Source organism: Ochotona princeps, chromosome 11, assembly GCF_030435755.1.
Source record: "Ochotona princeps isolate mOchPri1 chromosome 11, mOchPri1.hap1, whole genome shotgun sequence".
NCBI lineage: Eukaryota > Metazoa > Chordata > Mammalia > Lagomorpha > Ochotonidae > Ochotona > Ochotona princeps.
In genome coordinates this window covers 44319254-44336737 of record NC_080842.1, presented here as the reverse complement: position 1 = coordinate 44336737, position 17484 = coordinate 44319254, and the positions used below count along the sequence as shown (strand labels likewise).

The 17484-nt window shown below is 39.6% G+C and overlaps 2 protein-coding genes across 3 annotated transcripts in view; one reads left to right on the top strand and one right to left on the bottom strand.

The window, feature by feature from the left end:
• The window catches only part of ATP10D (ATPase phospholipid transporting 10D (putative)), an 87393-nt gene extending 81396 nt beyond the window's left edge, over positions 1 to 5997 (top strand). Inside the window, exons 22-23 of the mRNA XM_058670143.1 lie at positions 1275 to 1462; positions 5348 to 5997. Coding sequence (XP_058526126.1) covers positions 1275 to 1462; positions 5348 to 5678 — 519 coding nt within the window. The 3' untranslated portion in view covers positions 5679 to 5997. The remainder of the gene's footprint in view (positions 1 to 1274; positions 1463 to 5347) is intronic.
• A 3034-nt stretch (positions 5998 to 9031) lies between these two features.
• CORIN (corin, serine peptidase) overlaps positions 9032 to 17484 on the bottom strand; it is a 224284-nt gene continuing 215831 nt past the window's right edge. For both annotated transcript variants that reach the window (XM_058670142.1, XM_004579119.4), the window contains exons 20-22: positions 13353 to 13624; positions 11582 to 11715; positions 9032 to 9214 (exon numbers count right to left, since the gene is read on the bottom strand). In XM_058670142.1, the coding sequence (XP_058526125.1) occupies positions 9032 to 9214; positions 11582 to 11715; positions 13353 to 13624 (589 nt within the window). The remainder of the gene's footprint in view (positions 9215 to 11581; positions 11716 to 13352; positions 13625 to 17484) is intronic.

The following is a 17484-nucleotide window of genomic DNA, read 5'->3' as shown; positions in this document are numbered from 1 at the left end:
ATTTAGCCTATACTTTCTGAGTAGCTTGTAGGTTTTATTTTTTTAAGCAAGTTTTGTGACCTATGAAGATATGTGACATGGGGAAATTCTTTGCAAGAGCATGAGGGATAAGAGGAAAATTAGATCTTGTTAGAAAGTTACAGTGCTCTCTTTCTTGCTCTCTGTCCCTAACTCTGCCTTTCAAATGAAATAAAATTTGCACAAAGAAAATCCTAGCTGTACAAATTAAAACAGTAGTTAAAAAAAAAAAGGTAGGATCTCCCTGAAAGCATGGCATACTCCACCAATAACATACACACTGTGATTTTAGGTGATATATATGGAATTGAATAATATTAAGTACTATGTCTTTCCATGTTTTAATAGTATAAAGGAGGAAACAATTGTTTTATCACAATAACTCACATTTCGTTTTATAACAAAATCTGGCTTAGTACCATTATAACTTAATGCTAATGTTAGATTTAAAATTATGTCTACTCTTCTTTTGACGGAAAGTTGCTGGATTAAATAGTAATGGCAGTCAAGGAAAAACATTAGGAGAGAAATATTGGAGCAGGCTATAGTGATGGCTGGGTTGTGGTACAACATAGAGTTGCATCTCGCTCATACAGAGTTGATGTATGTTCCAAACATCATCCCTACAAGGAATTGTCCTCTGAGGAGTGACTCAGGGGCCTAGGCTACACCTTACTCTCTGGACTATCTGGAATTCTCCACCAAAGGAACATCTTGGACCTCATGGAAGGAAAGGAAACAGTATGGAAAGTTGCACACCAACACTTAAATCTTCCAGTCTGAGGAGTTTTGCATATCTCTTCTCACATTTTCATAGGACATATGGCCATCCTAATTTCAAATTCCCCAACTGCTTACTTGCAGAGGAGAATGTGAATATTAATGAGCAACCATGCTGTTTATCACCTAGGTGAATGGCTAAAGTTAGAAGATTATCAGATGAAGGTATTACCTTATGGAGTAACAAAATAGTGCATGACTATGTGAAAAATAATTAGGGGGAAAATCCAGACATCTGATACACAGGCAGTGTGGGATAAAACTAGTCAACAGAATGACCTTTGTGCATTTCAGACAGTGGTATACGCTGCTTGTGAAGGATGCTCTTCTCTCCAGGGTTGTGTTGTGTTGCCAGTGTGTTAAGCCACACACCCCGTGTTGAGATGGATTCAGTCTGGAAAAGAGCAGGCTTTGCCAGGCTGCAATATCCTGTGAGCAAGGAACATGTTCATTCCACTCTTCTTGTTGTGTTTCAGACTTGGATACACTTGCTGGTCATCGTTGGTAGCATCCTGTCGTACTTTGTCTTCACCTTAGCTTTTGGAGCCATGTGTGTGACTTGCAACCCCCCTTCCAACCCTTACTGGATTATGCAGGAGCACATGCTGGACCCAATGTTTTACTTAGTATGTATCCTCACAACCTGCATTGCTCTTCTGCCCAGGTATGGCATTATTTCTCATCTGTGAAATCCTAGGCTTAGAGTCCTTCAAGCAACTGCTAAGGATGGATGGCAGACTATCTATTTTGTGCTGGGCAAGACAGTTTGGGTGCTAATCAAAATATTTAACTGTTTTACTAGAGAACAGAAGTGGCTTATGCATGTGAATGGGGTCTAATTTTATCTCTTGGAAACGTCTAATCTGGTTGGTGCTTCAGAGGATGGGGCAGTTTTGCTTGGAATATCTAGGAAGATATGATTCCACTCTAACATCCTCCAAGGCTGCACTCCTTGTCTTGGTCAGCTTGTGCTGCTCTGACTGAATACCACAGACTGAGCCATTCACAGACATTAATTGGCTCACACTTCTGGAAGCTGGGAATCATTAGGACATCAGCAAGTTTGGTTTTCTCTGATTCCAAGAAAAGGCCTTGAATACTTGATCCCCATATACTGGGAGGTGAAAGGGGTAAAGAGGAAAAATGAGCTGACCTTGCCCTTGTATAAGGATGTCAATTCCATAAGGAGGGAAGACTCCTCCCTTCTGTTAATACTGTTACAATAGTTGGTAACTTGGAATCTGAGTTTTAGAATTAATGAATATCCAAGCCACATGGAAACATCCATTATCTTTTACAAGTGAGGATGGTTCAATATCGGCATCGCTGATTCCCCAGCCAAAGAAAGGGGAGAGATGGTGGAAAGCAAAATCTTTTTTGCTTTTTGTAATATAATTGAGCAGACGTTGAACACACCATTGTTCAAACCAAATTTAGCAAAGTCTCATTAAGTAGACTGAGTGGCTTAGATCTGGGAGGTTCTAAAGGAAGAAGGAGAGAAGGGTTTTGAGGCACAGGGGACAATTTCTGGTGCATTCTGTAGCAGCTGAGCCCTTTCCCTAACTTGTTTTCATCTGTCCTCAGTTATCCTTCCATTTCAGTTATCCCTATGTCTAACATTGTGTAGGACAGAAACAGCTTAGAGCCCGTGAGCTCTTTGTATTCTGTGAGAGTTCTCTATAGGAAGTTTCAGAAAACTGATGTAGTGTAAAAGGTGGTAACTGGTAATTCTGCCCTTTTCACCACAAGAGTCAAAATTATTCATATTATTTCCTGTTGGGGTTGAAAACCTGTGGTTAACAGCTCAAATCTAGCTTACTTCCTTTTTTCCCTATTGAATTTTAATGTGAATATATCTAGGCTCATTTACTTGTCATTAGCACTGCTTTTGCACTGTAACAGCAGCACTGAGTGCTTACATCTGGACCTAAAATATTGCTCTCTGTGCCACCCTGATTTGTAACACCATGTAGCCCAACAGGCATAAACCCTTTATTGATGGATGTATGAGTTAGAAATACAGTAAGGGGAAAAAAAAACAGTTGAATTACCCTATGGTGGTCCTAGTTATTCAGTTAACAATTCCACTGGTAAACCAAGATGAGATACTCACTGCTCTTACCAGTTTTAAGATTTCAAAAAGAACTAGCAGAATTTCTGAAGAAACAGTTCTAGCCTCGAAAAATTCTGAACATTAGCTTTAATTCCATCATGGCAGCAATCTCTTGAAGTTGTGAATCTGATTTTATGTGGAAAAACAGGACTCAGTGTGTGTTACAATTATTCTGAATGGGTCCTAGCTACAGTACACTTGGCTTCCTAAGACCAAGGCAGAGCAGGGTTTGCAGGGGCAGAGATGAGAGGGCCTAGTGACCACGGAGGCAAAGATTCATTAGCCATAGCCCCAAAATGCCAGCAGCCACTAGAGCAGGGAATGCACACAGTCCTGGAACCTGCAGCAGCATGTTCTGTTCCTTTAACACTTTGATTTTGGTCCAGGGAAACTGATCCTGGGATCCTTGGATTCCAGAACCTGCAGAAAATAGATTTTTGTTGTTCTAGTACCAGGCATAGGAAACCCTTTTCCCACTGAGGGCTACCTGGGTATTTATAACATCAGTTGTGAACCATATAGATGCTTGGAAGAACTTATTAAAAATTCATCTGTGCCAAGACTATGTCTTAGAAGATTATTTTTCTTTCATTTCATTATTGGAAACATGTCTACTTAGACAATAGCTGTGTGCGTGTATATACACAACGTATAGAAGCTCTGTTTATCTCTGTAATCTGTCATCTTCAAACGGTATGATTTGGCATTGATTTGAGAAGTCATATTTTATTCCTTAAGGAATTAACCTAGTTTTGGAAAGCTTATCTGCATTACTGCCAAAGCTAACCTATCATGAGTCTTCAGACTCATCCCTACGTTGGTACATTCTCTTCGTTGTTCCTATTTTTATTTGTAATCTCATTTTCAAAATAAGGATTTGCTAAAAGTAATGCCAAAGTGTTTTTAGGTTGTGAAGCTTTCTTTAAAAATCTATATTTGCCTCAATTTCTTCATGTTTCTAAGACATTTTAAATGCTGAGTCCTTATTTGATATTGTTGCTGAATTATATTCATAAATAGCACATTTATGTTTTTTTCAAAAATTAACTTTCCACAGTTTTATTGATTCTTGAGGTGTACCCTGTGGTGGCCCTGGTAGGCCCAAATGATTGTAGGGACCCTGTACAATCCATAGACTGGATGTCCCACCCTGTTATTGGCCATCTAGTTTGACAGCTTTACAGCATCCACAGAAAACTAGTAGCTTTGACACCTAGAAGATGGATGCTGTTGTGACAAATAACCTATACACACAGAAGTGGTTTTGAACTGGAAGAAGGTAGAAAGAGGCTGTTAAGAATTTTGAGGCACATGACAGAAATACTGTAGACTTCCTGTGGCGACTAGCAGAAATATAGACATTAAAAGTCACTGCCAGGAAAGTTCCAGGTGAAAAAAATGAAGAGCCTAATAAACATAGACTGTGTCATTTTGAAGAATACATGTGTCATCGCACACCATTGTTCGAAATGTGATTGTTAGAGGCACTGAAGATGTCAAGCAGAAAGTAAGGAACATGCAGTGGGAAATGTGAGCAAAGGGGCTCTTCGCAGCATAGTGGCAGAAAAGGTAGCTCAATTTTGTTCCACAGTAGGAAGACAGAATATATCAGCAACAAATTTGGGTATTGGAGATTTAAAGTATTGAAGGGAAGGCTTGGTTCTCACTGATGAAAGAAAAAAAATCATAATCATAGCATAGGGATTTAGGTTGGACCTGTTAAACCAAGATGAACTAGGTTTGGGAAATTCTGATACCTCCTGATTTCAGAAAGTTGCTAAAAATAGAATATTGCCTGTTAGGAGTGTATTCTGGCATAAAGGCCATCAGTGTAACTGAACAACCTTTTTTGGTAGAGCTGAAGAAATGAGGGATGACCTTTGGATTCCCCCAATCATCTGAGAATCCTGGAAGAAAGTATTACACAGGAAAGACCTGTGGGCCTCTGGCTTGCCTAGTGACAGAAATCCCCAGGACATTCGGAGGATATTCACGAGGGCTTGGGAATGGTGTACCAGTGATACCCAGGCCAAGTCTGTGGTCATTTGTTGTAGTTGCTGTTACAAAACTAATAAAGAAAAATAGCTATCATTTCAAAAAGTGCTAACATTCTGCCTACATTATATGTAATATTTCACTTCACATTATGCACATAAGGTAGCAACTATTTACCCTATCTACTTTATTACATTTGATGTTATGACAGTTTTTTTTAAATAATGACTTATAGGAGCATTTTATTCTCTAGTATTTTATAAATGTTTTTTCTCCATTGAATTCACTTACTCTTTCCCCTTTCACCTCAGGAGCACTCAGGTACATTTTGCAAATGGTTAGCATTTGGCTTAGGTTTGGGTTTTGGGTTTTTTTGTTTGTTTTTTTGTCCCATGATGCATTGGAAGTGAATGTAATTCTGTGATACTCCTGCTAACCTAGGTTCACATACCGAGTTCTTCAGGGATCCCTGTTTCCATCAGTGATTCTGAGAGCAAAGCACTTGGACAGACTAACTCCAGAAGGAAGGACTCAAGCTCTCAAGAAGTGGAGAAAGGCTAGCAAAATGCATCAAGCGACCTCTGAGTGTGCTGACCCCTCAGCTAACAAATCGGGAAAAACACCTCTGTCTGCCCTTTCTGCTGAACTGACCTTGAAGACAGCAACTTCCTGCACCGTGGACCAAGGGAATGGTCCTGTGTGTGAAACTACAGTAGACGTAGGCTGTTCTGGAACTAAACCCTCAGAGACGAATGGCCCCTCGACATGTTAAGAAAGCAGGGTACCACCTTTGGAATTGTAAGTTCTCTTCCAAGTTTTGGAAGAGAGATTACCAGGAAGCTCCCCAGCAAGTAAGACTCTCTTGTATTTTTGTACAAGGACCCGAACATCGTTTTGGCCTTGGAAAATTTAATTTGTAAAACGGGGATGGTGTTTTGCTTGGGCAGAAATTAGTATTTATTTAGGAATCAAATGCTTTTATGAAACTTCTAGGATTTTATAAAAGCATTTTGTTTTAGAAACGAAGACATTTTCCAAAGGAGTCCATTAGAGATGTGTTTATTGTACTGAGTGCACTCAGTCTTGGGAAAGACAGTGAATTTTTTTAGGAAAAAAAAAAGTCATTCTTTGGAAATCTAGGTCTTTAATTATTCAATGTGGGAAAAGGTTGAAGTGGTAAATTTACAAGTAAACTCACAAGAATGTTTGCAACATACCAAAGAGGGTAAAATTGCATGGTTGAAAAGTTGTTGGGAGTCGCTTTTTTGTGTCACCTGAGAAGACCCCCTTTTTTTCTTTAGCTGAATGTTTTTGGCTTGTTCCTTGTTTCAGTGTTCCAACGGATCCTGCCCTGGGAATGGGCAGGAAAGATGCTAGGGTTCCATCTGGTACCAGGAATGTGTTCTCTCAACTTCCCCGGGGGAGAAAGCCTGGTCAGAGGTCTGCTGCTGTGCAGATGTTGTCAGGAAACAGTCATGAGATGGCTGGACAAAAACACTCAGCACTTTTGTGTATTTGGAAACTGACACTAGATCAAATGAGACAACGGATTTCAAAATAATGTGCTGGAGGCTGCCTGTAGGGTCTTTATCATATTCTAGGTTGTTCTCCGGAGGTTTTCTTAAGGTTCTTAGAAAATGTTTTTAGTGCATTTGAGGACAAGAGCTTCTACAGCAGGTTCCTTGCTATTGCAGATCATGTGTGCTGGCTTTAGCTAGAAGGAAACTGGGGAGTTTATACCAAGAAAGATGGCTAGGTGCTGTTCAACACTGCATGTTTGTTATTGTAAAATTCTGTTTATCCATTGGAAGCTGTCACCCATCACCTAGGCTTCCTCCATGAATCTGTTGATGTTCATGTGTCTATCAAGGTTTGTGACTTATTCTCAGGGCTTCATTTTCTGTCTATTGCCTACAATCCTGGGAAGACATTTTGTAGCATTCTGATATTATAAATAGTATTTTCTACATTGCCTAGTTCCTGCAACTTTCAAATACCCACGTCTAATGGAAGGTCCTTTTTTCTGCTTCCTCATGATTTTTTTAAATAAACTGTTTAATATGTATTGGAACATTGGCATCACTCGTGTATACTAACCTTTTTATGGAAAACTGAATTCTAAAATGTATCTAACCCCCAGGAAAAAAGACTTGGGATCTGTACAAAGGCTTAAAAATTCACATTTAAGATTCACAGGTAAGTATTTTTTTGCATACAGAGTTATCCAAGCTAATATGTTCTATTGTCGTTGATGTTCAGGGTATTTCAACAAATTTGGGAGCACTAAACATTATGTCACTGCTCCTGCTAGCCAAAGAAAAATGATAAATACCATTTGTGATAAAATTTTATTGCAAAAGATCAAATAACTGGATTAGGTTCCCTGTGGTGCTGTGTTGTCCTTAATCCACGTGGCAGGGCTCATGTTCTTAGTGAACACTCATTGAAGGACTTGTGACTGCTAGACGCCTCTGATTGCAGACCCACCATGGAGCCATTGGTCCTCTCAAAGAGCATACACACAAGTATGACAGGCAGATTTTAATTGGTGGAAAGTTGGGGGCAGTATACTGGTACAGAAAAATGACTTCCTGAGGTTTGCCATCTGTGCCCTGTATTCATCCAAAAAGGGTTAAACCATTTTACTTGTATTGAGTCATTTAAAATAAGTACAATACATCCATTTCATATTGCATTGAGCAAAACCAAGTTGACCCGGTAAGTACATACCCATAGCTGTGACAAGACTGACATGTATGTTCTTGAACTTTCATACATTTGTGACAATTTCAGGATTTCACACTCACTAGGTTTATACAAACTGTAGATGAGATGAACAACGTGGTAAGTATCACAACTTTGTGAATTCCACTTATGTTAATGTATAGAAAAGAGTATAAAAATACATGTATAAAATTGCAGGCGGTCTCTTTGGAAATCTGAGACAGCCCAGGTTGCTGGTAGGATTAGCAGGAAATCATACTTATTCAAAAGGCATTAGGATATTGCAAAACATGTATAATTGAATTATGTATATGTGAAGTTTGTTTTGAAGCTTTTAAGTGGAGAAAAGTTGTTTCAGCCACAAATTGCTTCAGAAGTTGATTTGTGTAAAGTGGCCTAGTACTTAAAAGCATCGTTAAAGTTATGTTTAATTAGAAGGAGAAATGGCAACGTGTTAGACTTCTTTGGGGACAATTGCAAAATTTTTATTTTGTGCAAAATTTTACTGGGCTTTGAAATATTTTTGTGATGAACACTGCAAAACTAAATTTTCATATTTAATGGGGGTGGAGTAAAATTTAATTTCATTTTTTAAAAAGTTGCCAAAGGAGAACTTGGTATAAACTGGAAAGATGCAAACTTTAATCACCACTTCATTGTCACATAGGTAAACAAATATTAACTGGATGATTGCGATTTAAACAGCCAGCTCAACACACGCCAGCCATGGGGAAAGTTCTTGAGAAACTTTTCTCGATCACCATCTTCATTTAAATCCAGAACGGACTTTCCTGTAATACCAAGTGTTAATACTGATGTCTGAAAAACTTTGTGTTCAGCAGTCCTTGCTTTTTTGGCCACACAGGTGCATGCTTTTGTGCTATCTCTGTCAAAAACTCCAGGATTATGCACACTTTAGAAGAGCAATAGTATAAATCTAAGCACATAAGTCATTTTAACTATTAATCGCTCAAAAGCAAGGATCCCATGTTCATACTCAGACTTTCCCCTAAGCTTCTGTGTGTGAGAAGCAGACACTGGCAGAGCCCAGCCAGCCTTGACCTCCACAGCCTCATTCTGTGACCTGGTGTCTTAGCACCTACGCATTTTGCATCTCTCCAGAGTTAATTTCATGCTCTAGTTAAGGTTAGGCAAAAGAATCAGTCTGTGTTGCCTTGTTTTCTTAAAGCCTTTCTTTAAAATTGGGACAGAAGGAAAATCAAGTTTGAAAAAGAAGCTGATTAAAATTAACTCAAAGCACATTTGAAAGTCTATATACCGTTGAGCCTCTCCATCCCGGACAAGTGCTTCTGGTTAGCCCTCCTGCAAGAAGCTCATCATTGTCCCAAAAGCCGGTTTTCTTTGAGTGCTTCTGGTAAGAGTCTCCGATCCTCCTCGGAATTAGTTCAGGAGAAAGGTCTGGATATAGATCTCTCTTTTAATCCATTTGACAAAGTAGGACACATTGCTATAAACGCCAGGCCCCAGAACTTTGGAAAAGCAGATGGAGCCCCACGAAGTTAAACCAAATAATGTCCACTGTCCTCCAGGCTGCTCACAAACAAGGGGCCCGCCACTGTCACCCTGTAAGGAATAGCAATGGGTGTTAGTCAACGGCACTTTAGAACCTGAACCTCCACGCTGGCCCCAGAGTAGAAGAAAACTGAACCCCAATCAACCAGCTTCTTGGAAAATTTACAGAAGGCTTTCACTGGCAGCCTGTGGAGAACGTATGCCGTCCACTGTATAAATGGAGTTTTCAAATGAACATTTTCAACTCTGTTCTAGAAAAATGAGGTGAGTGACTGTAGTCTTTCCATGAACTCAGACATTTTCAGTAATTTCATGCATTTACCAAGATGTCCTAAAGCATTGTCTTTTTAAAATTTAATGCATTGAATTGGAAATCTCATAACTAACCTCATTCTTCAACTGAGTTCTCAGAACCAAAATGAACATTCAAAGCTTCCCCACTAATCAATATGGTAAGACAGTCTACAATCTGATTGCATTTTTAAGATTCTTGCTATGCAAATGAATGCATTAAGGATAAATAGAGGGATTGCTTACTATGCTTAATAGTTCTTAGGACTTTCACATTTGGATAGAAAATACCTTGTAAGAATTGTCTATAGTAAGGACAGAAGAAGCTATAAATGATACAATTAAAGATAAAATTAATAAATAGGTACAAAAACCTACTGACATGCTCCTCTGACAACTTCTCATGTTAGCTCATGCATTTTCATAAGAGATTTTGGAATTTTTACTGTTATGACCATTTTGTAGATAGTGGGACTAAAGTACAGGTTACGTAACTGTTCACGGGCAGAGCTGAGATTTGCACCCTAGCCGTTTAGCAACAGGACGCCAAGTTTATCTACATCTACCAAGCTATCTTGCTGCTTCAAAGGTGAGTGAATATTGCTGTGGATATAGTGATCTTTTATAACTTTCTGAAGACCTAAACCTAAATGCTTAGCATACTATACAAAGGTCTGAAAAAGTTTTCTACCTGAAAGCTTAATTGAAAAGACTGTTTAAAGCTAAATTTCCTGGAAATGTTTCTGTAAGGCATACTTTGAATTTTTTAGCTCATAAATATTAAGATGTCCCGTTACTTACGTTGAATTATCCATTCTGCCGGAGTGATTAAAGTGGGAGAGATTTATGGAAGCAGGCTGTTAGCTGAGTGGTTAAAAAGCCTATATCACACATCAGTGAACCTGGGGCAGACATCAGAGATGGAGAACATAGAGGAACTTTCACATATAGTAACTCAGCTAAACCTCAAACCACCTTGCAGACTCGATTCAGCTGCATCTTGGTCATGAGAAAACTAGCCAGAGGTCATATGACTTCCCCCTTGAGCAGCTTACTGCCAAGATTGGCTCCAAACTAGATCTTTCAGACAAGTCCAGGGTCACAACCCAACATTCTATCTTCCAAGACATGTTTTTATTTTTTTTTTCTGCTTGGAGAATCAAAATGAGGCCCCTGGTACAGGAAGGAAATATTCTACAACTGTCCACTTCAGTTGAATAACTTGGAGCCATGAACCAGAAAGAAAGCTGGCCTTGGTGAGACTCCAGAGGAGCTCTCTGCCTCTAGCATAGAAAATCAGGGCTAGCTAGCTGTCATGGAATAGGCACAGTGCCATTTAGTTATTCTAGGTTAATGGTGAGGGCATTGTTATATCTTTTTTAGTAGAAAAATATGGGGGACAACTTGACATACTCTAAAGCAGTAACATCACAGAGGTGTGTCACAGCAATATAGTAAGATACCCACATTCTCCTCTCCATCTCAAACTGCTTTGAATGCCTGTATGTTTTCATTTCTCACTGGACCCTAGTCCAATATAACAGTCAGCAAGGTTCTTATTAAAAATGCTTTTGAGGAATGCTAGGTTGGCCTGCTCTGCGCATGTTTATGAAGAATCCAGAATCTCTAAAGCTTAAGGACATGCTGGCAATTAAATGAGGCCCACCAGGACCAGACAATGCCACTGTGATGACGTCTGAGACAGTGCCTTAATGCCAGCACTCTAAGGGTTGAGAACTTCCTCTGGCACCGCCCTCTTGCTCACTGAAGCCGCCAGCTGGGAGTCAAGGTTACTACTGGTTCTTAACGACCTTGTCTCTCATAGCCACAAAAATGGTTGAATGAGGTGGACAAGAACATGGGTTCTTCCTTCTGTTTCTGGAAGAGGGTGACATTCTCCATAGGATAGATAGGAGAGCTAAACGCAATCAGCATGAAGGGAGGGGATGGAGGATGTTAGGGGGATTGCCTGGGTACAAGACAAAGAAAACAATAATTAAACACCTGGCAGCAAATACTCTTTGAAAACTCTTCCCAAAGGGCCCTGGGTGAATCATGAGGAGTTTACATGGACTGGGTGCAGGTACTGCCAAGCCAGATATCCTGTGTGAACAGATAACAGCTTACCATGCAGGAGTCCACCGTGCCAGATTCATAGCCTGCACATATCATCCGGTTGGTGATTGTCTTCATGTCAAAGTAGGACTGACACTGTTCAAGGGAAATAATGCGCACCTCTCCCTCTTGCAGTTTAAAAGGCACTGGAGTCACACAAAGAAGAAGAAATTACATAAGGTGATTAAATGGCCCAAAGCTGAGGGATACACAAGTAGGAAAGGCATAGTATTACATACCAAGAGAATCATGTTTTGTAGTGGAAAAGACAAGGCTTATTTTGCAATTGGGTTTTTCCAAATAGCAGTGCTCATAGTAAGTCATGTGGTGGTACTAACTTAGTGATGAGTTGTACACTGTTTTCCCACACAGTCTGTGGCAGGAAACAACAGATGTGATCACAAAAGGAAATGTCAGAGACACCTGCTGTAGAAGGGAGGCGGCCAGGCTAGGGTCAGCTCAGCCTGTCTGTCCTGCCCCACAGCACCACAGGAGGAAGACTTGCCCTGTTCTCGTGGCAAGCAAGCCTCTAATCATGTGCTTAATGTAAGAGCCTTTAATCCTAGAGGCTAGGACAGAGATGTGAAGAACAAAGATCATGTGAATTCTGTCTGAAGCAAGACAGTGAGCCATGCCATTCTACAAAATTGTGCTTCCTGTTCCTCCTCCAATCAGTGATGCTGAAGAAGTGTACACATACAGGGTACTTTTTTGAATAAAATCAATGTGATGTAGTGGAAGTTTCTTGTTGAAAGCATGATAATTCAAAAAGATGGTTCATAGTTGTTGGGTACTTGTGGCCAGCCAGGCACTTACTAACATTAATCTTACAGTAATCCTCCAAATTTTTTTGCCAGTTATAGTAAGATCAAGAGCAGTACAGTCTTACTGTTCATGCTACACCATTTCTATGGTATGGACAGAGTGAAATGCCATAGCTTTAGCAGATTTCATGGATTAGGTGGAAGGGGAGATCATTTAAGTATTCTGCTCTTATTACAATGACAGTTACAGCTTTTAACAAGCAGGATATGCAGACATAGTGGCATTTTACATCTAACATTGCCTTGGATAGTTTTACATGTGAGCTTTTTCTGAAAAAGGCATCAACTTCTAATAACTTTTCCTTTCCAGCCTTTAATTGACTACACAGGAAAGGAACTCAAAGCATATAGGGCTCATTTTTAAAAAGTCCTTCAAATTGGGCAGTTCCTAATATTAACAGGAAGCCCATTTGCATCATTGTTGATGGAAGCTATCACATTATACTCGAGAGGAGGCATTGAGATTTTACCAGTATAAATGTTGGATTCTTAGGAGGTTTCACTGTTTAAATCCTCTCTGGAGCCTATTATAATCAGTTTATAGAAAATGAGTTTTCTTTCGAGAAGGACTTTCATGTTTTACAGATGGGGATAAGATCATAAGACTGAACTGGAAGCATGACCTTGAAATGGAATCACCTGGCTGCTGGAGAAGCCCTCAGTGTGTCTGCCCGCAGATACCCCAAACCATGGAGTTGCAGAGCAGGACCGTTCGAGTGCACATTGCATGGCAGCTCCAGGACACCTCTAGGGGCTCCCCAGAGAAACTGAGGTATGGAGAAGAATTCTTGAGGTTGCCTCTGACTTTGGATAATCACAAATGTCTGACTGGCATGGAAGGGACACTGTGGCATACCTTCAAATACATTTCCAGAAGTCAATTGGGAGAGTTATGAACAAAGCCTAGAAGGATGTGTTTTGAGTCACAAGCTGAAAGGCAAATCCATTTGGGGTCTTACTTTTGTTGCCCATGTGGCCCCAGCCTGTGATATAGCAGTACGTATCAGGTTCCAATGATTGCTCCGGGCTGGGTAAGCAGACAGGACGCACATAGCTGGTCTCATTGATGTCTTCACTGAGTTCCACTATGCTGATGTCATAGTCCACCACCGCACGGCTGTAACGAGGGTGCAGGATGATGTTCTTCACGAAACGTGTCTGCGTGAATACTGACGGGTGATCTAAGTTGTTAATGCCAAGCACCACTTTCCAAACGGCAGCATTTTCTCTCCTAAAATAACAATTCAGAACTACTGGTATTGGAAACCCTTACTTATTTTTTTGAATTCACACAGGATGTTTACTTATTGTTTATGTAAGTATCATGCCTACCTCTTAATGTATTCTTACAAACATAAGCAACATTCACATAATCTTACTGTCTACTCAGTTCTCAACATCATACTGTCATGTCAACTTCATCTAACCCATACTACAAGCCCACCACTCTCTATGCTTGTCCCTGTTCATTATTTTTACTGTTATTTCTTTCTTTTACATGCATAAGGACAGAGAATGAGTTCCCACATGCTATTTCACTCTCCAAATACAACAAGTAGGTCTGTTTCAGGCCAAAGTCAGGAGCCAGGAGCCAGGAGCCAGGAACTTGATCCAAGAACCAATTCACTTGAGCCACCACTGCTGCCTCCCAGGCTGTGCATTAGCAGAAAGCTGAAGTCAAGAAGCAAAACCAACTCTTGGCTCCAGGTATTCCGATATGGGATGTGGTCTTTTGATTAGTTTCTCAACTGCTAGACTAAATGCCTGCCCAAGATCTTGCTTAAATTTTCTTTCTATAATCATGGAGATCAACGACAGGGATTTATCTAATGGTTCCATTACAACATGCTTCAATACAGTATCTCTAACAACTGTTAACTCTGCCAGCCTCTGATTCTGTATTCGCAAGGCCTACTACCTGCATAATGGATTCTCCACAGAGTAATTATGGCTCAGTATGTTTTTGAAAGCATCCATTAGTAGCAGACTACAATATGTAGACAGACCTGTTTTCATCACTCCCTTCCCACTTTTTATAGCTCCTTTCTCTAGAATTGGCTAAGATGTAATGTGACATTTACTGGATCATGGTATTTGGTATTGGGGAGTAGCAGAATTTTAACATGGACACTCATTTATACCATAAAAGCATAAGCCAGCCATGCCTCACTCTCTGCACTTGAAAGCTTATGGTCAAATCAAGTGAAGCAAGTTGATCTGGTCATTTATCCGTTCAATCATTTTTCAAATAGAAGTTTTCCATGATGAACATATGTCATCTTAGGAGCTTTTAAAATTCCAAATTTTTTTAAAGATGTGTTTGCAACAGAGAGGGCACATACACAGATCTGCAATCTGCTGGGTCAATATCCAGTTGGTCACAATAGCTGGGGCTGGGCCCAGCTGACACCAGGAGACTAGGGTGCCCTCCAGGCCTCCCACATGGGTGGCAGCAGCTGTGCCTGACCCACCATCTTCTGCTTCCCAGGTGCATAAGCACAGAGGTGGACTGACAATGTGTCGTGAAGAACTTAAGCTATTGGCACTCCAACACAGGATATAGGTGTTCAAAGCAGGGATTTAACCTGCTGCATCACAGTCCCTAAAGTATTACTTATGCTATAGGATTTCTAAGTTCTGGTATCAATCAGGTGTACTGGATGTTTAAGGAATGATGACAGTTTTATATAATTATATAATTTTATGTAATTATTTCCCTCCCTTTTCCTCCTTTTTGTCTCTTTCCCTCCCTCTTTCCTTTCTTCTTTACCTTGTTCCCTGTTTCAATACAGAGGTGCATGACCATTTGAGAAAACATTCATTTCAAAGCCTGTTAAGACATCTGAAATTAGGCAATACTTTATCTGAAGTTACTTCCTAATAACTTCTTGCTCTTGACAAAGTTAAGCAGATAATTTAAGCATAACCAAAATTTTAAGTCATAAACACTCTTTCAAATGGCTAGACATTCTAAGTTACGTGTAACAAAATGAACATAAGATTCCAGACCTAATTAATACATTCCAGTTAATGTAATTCTAATAGTAAAAAATGGCCCATGAAGCTATTAACTATTATAGATTGTATCCACCTGCCTCTTGCCACAAAAGCCACTGTCATTATGGCATTAATGCCACCCAAAGCCATAAAAACATGAGGAATTCATATTTCATAGTCACTGATAATACCATTCTTTCTTTCTGATATGAGTATGATATGAAAAAAAAAAGTTTTCCACTCAGTTTGGGAAATCATAAACTTTGCCTTGAAAGGGACACTTGAAAAAGGATATGTGTTTAAATGTAATAATACTTAAAGACTGAATGTGTGCTAAAAAGAATGGGACAAGGGCATAAACAGCCCCACTTCTGGGAGAAACCCTGAGAAAGGAAGACAATTTTGAGCTCCATTAATGCTCATTACCTTAAGAGTTCAAGAATGTCCAGTACAGCTGATGATCAGTTACCATTAAGAGGAACTACATTAGGTTATGAAGTCAGGAAAAGCCAGTAAAAATTTTCACTATCAAAAGAACATCGTCCTGGAGGACTCTCATAACTGCATCCTTAAAGTTTCTACAGAGGCCAGTAGTGTGGCATAGCAGGTTCAAGTGCTGCCGAGGACACTGGCATTCCATATGGGCATGGTTGCGTCCTGGCTGTTCCATTTCTATCCAGTTCTCTGCTAGTCATCTGGGAAAAGCAGTAAAAGATGACCCAAGTGTTACAGGAGACCTGGTTGAATCTTCTGACTTCACCCTAGCTCAGCCTTGGCTGCTGTTGCCTTCTGGAGAGTGAATGGCTGGGAGATCTCTCTGTAGCACTGACTTTTCAAATAAATCAATCTTTGTGGGAAAAAAAAAAGCAAAACAAAAACAAAACACCCATGTAAGGATTCTCACCCTTAAGGAATGTAAATAGGCCAAGGTGAAACAAAATAAAACCAGGGGTGACAGTCTAGTAACTGCAATGAAAGTGGCTAAGGAAGAGGGAATGGAGCCTAGTGAATACACTCTACATATGATATTTCGATAGTATATCACCAACTTAAAATTCTTCTAATACAAAATTTGAGAAGAAAATCTACCTTTACATACCTGAGAAGTACTACAATAGCCAGAAGAATTGATACGGAAATGCGGTCACAACATTTTTGAGTGCAATAGCCAGTCACATCTGTTTATATTCTGCCAGTCTAGTTTACATATGAAAATGTAATGATACACTTATGTGCTTTTTGAAAAAAGATATAGAAAATAATTTTCATCCTGAGTTTAAAATTAGAGATTTCAAAAAATGATTTTTAGCAAGGGAAAATTATAGTTATTATTAGAATCACATATTGAAGCTAGAACATAGTGGGTAAAGCTGCTGCTGCTGCGGTGCCAGCATTTCATTTTGGTGCTGCACAGGTCTCAACTGCTCCACTTTCAATCCAGCTCCCTGTTAGTGCACCTTGAAATGCAGAAGATGATCCAAAGTATTTTGGCTCCTCAACATACATGCAGGACCTGGAAGAAGCTCCTGGCTCCTGGTGTTGCTCTGGCCCAGCCCTGGCTATTACAGCCGTCTGTAAAGTACTCCAGTGAATGGAGGATCCCTCACAGTCTCCTCTTCTCTGTAACTGTACTTCTCAAATACAGATCTACAGAGAGGACAGACAAGAAGGTCTGTCTGCTGATTCACACCGCAATGGCCGGAGCCGTGCCAATCCGGAGCCAGGAGCCTGGAGCTGCCTCCAGGTCTCCCACGCGGGTGCAGGGTCCCAAGGCTTTGGGCCGTCCTCGACTGCTTTCCCAGGCTATAGCAGGGAACTGAATGGGAAGTGGGGCTACAGGGATTAGAACTGCCGAGCCTATATTATTTATATATATATGTATATATTATTTATTATTTATTATATATTTATTATTTATTACATATATTTATTTTATTTTTATATATATTTATTTTATTATATTATAATAAATTATAATTATAAATTATAAATAATTGTAAATTATAAATAACTGTAAACCATTATTTATTTTATTGTATTATATTTATATATTTATTTTATTGTTTATTATATATTTATTTATTATATATATTT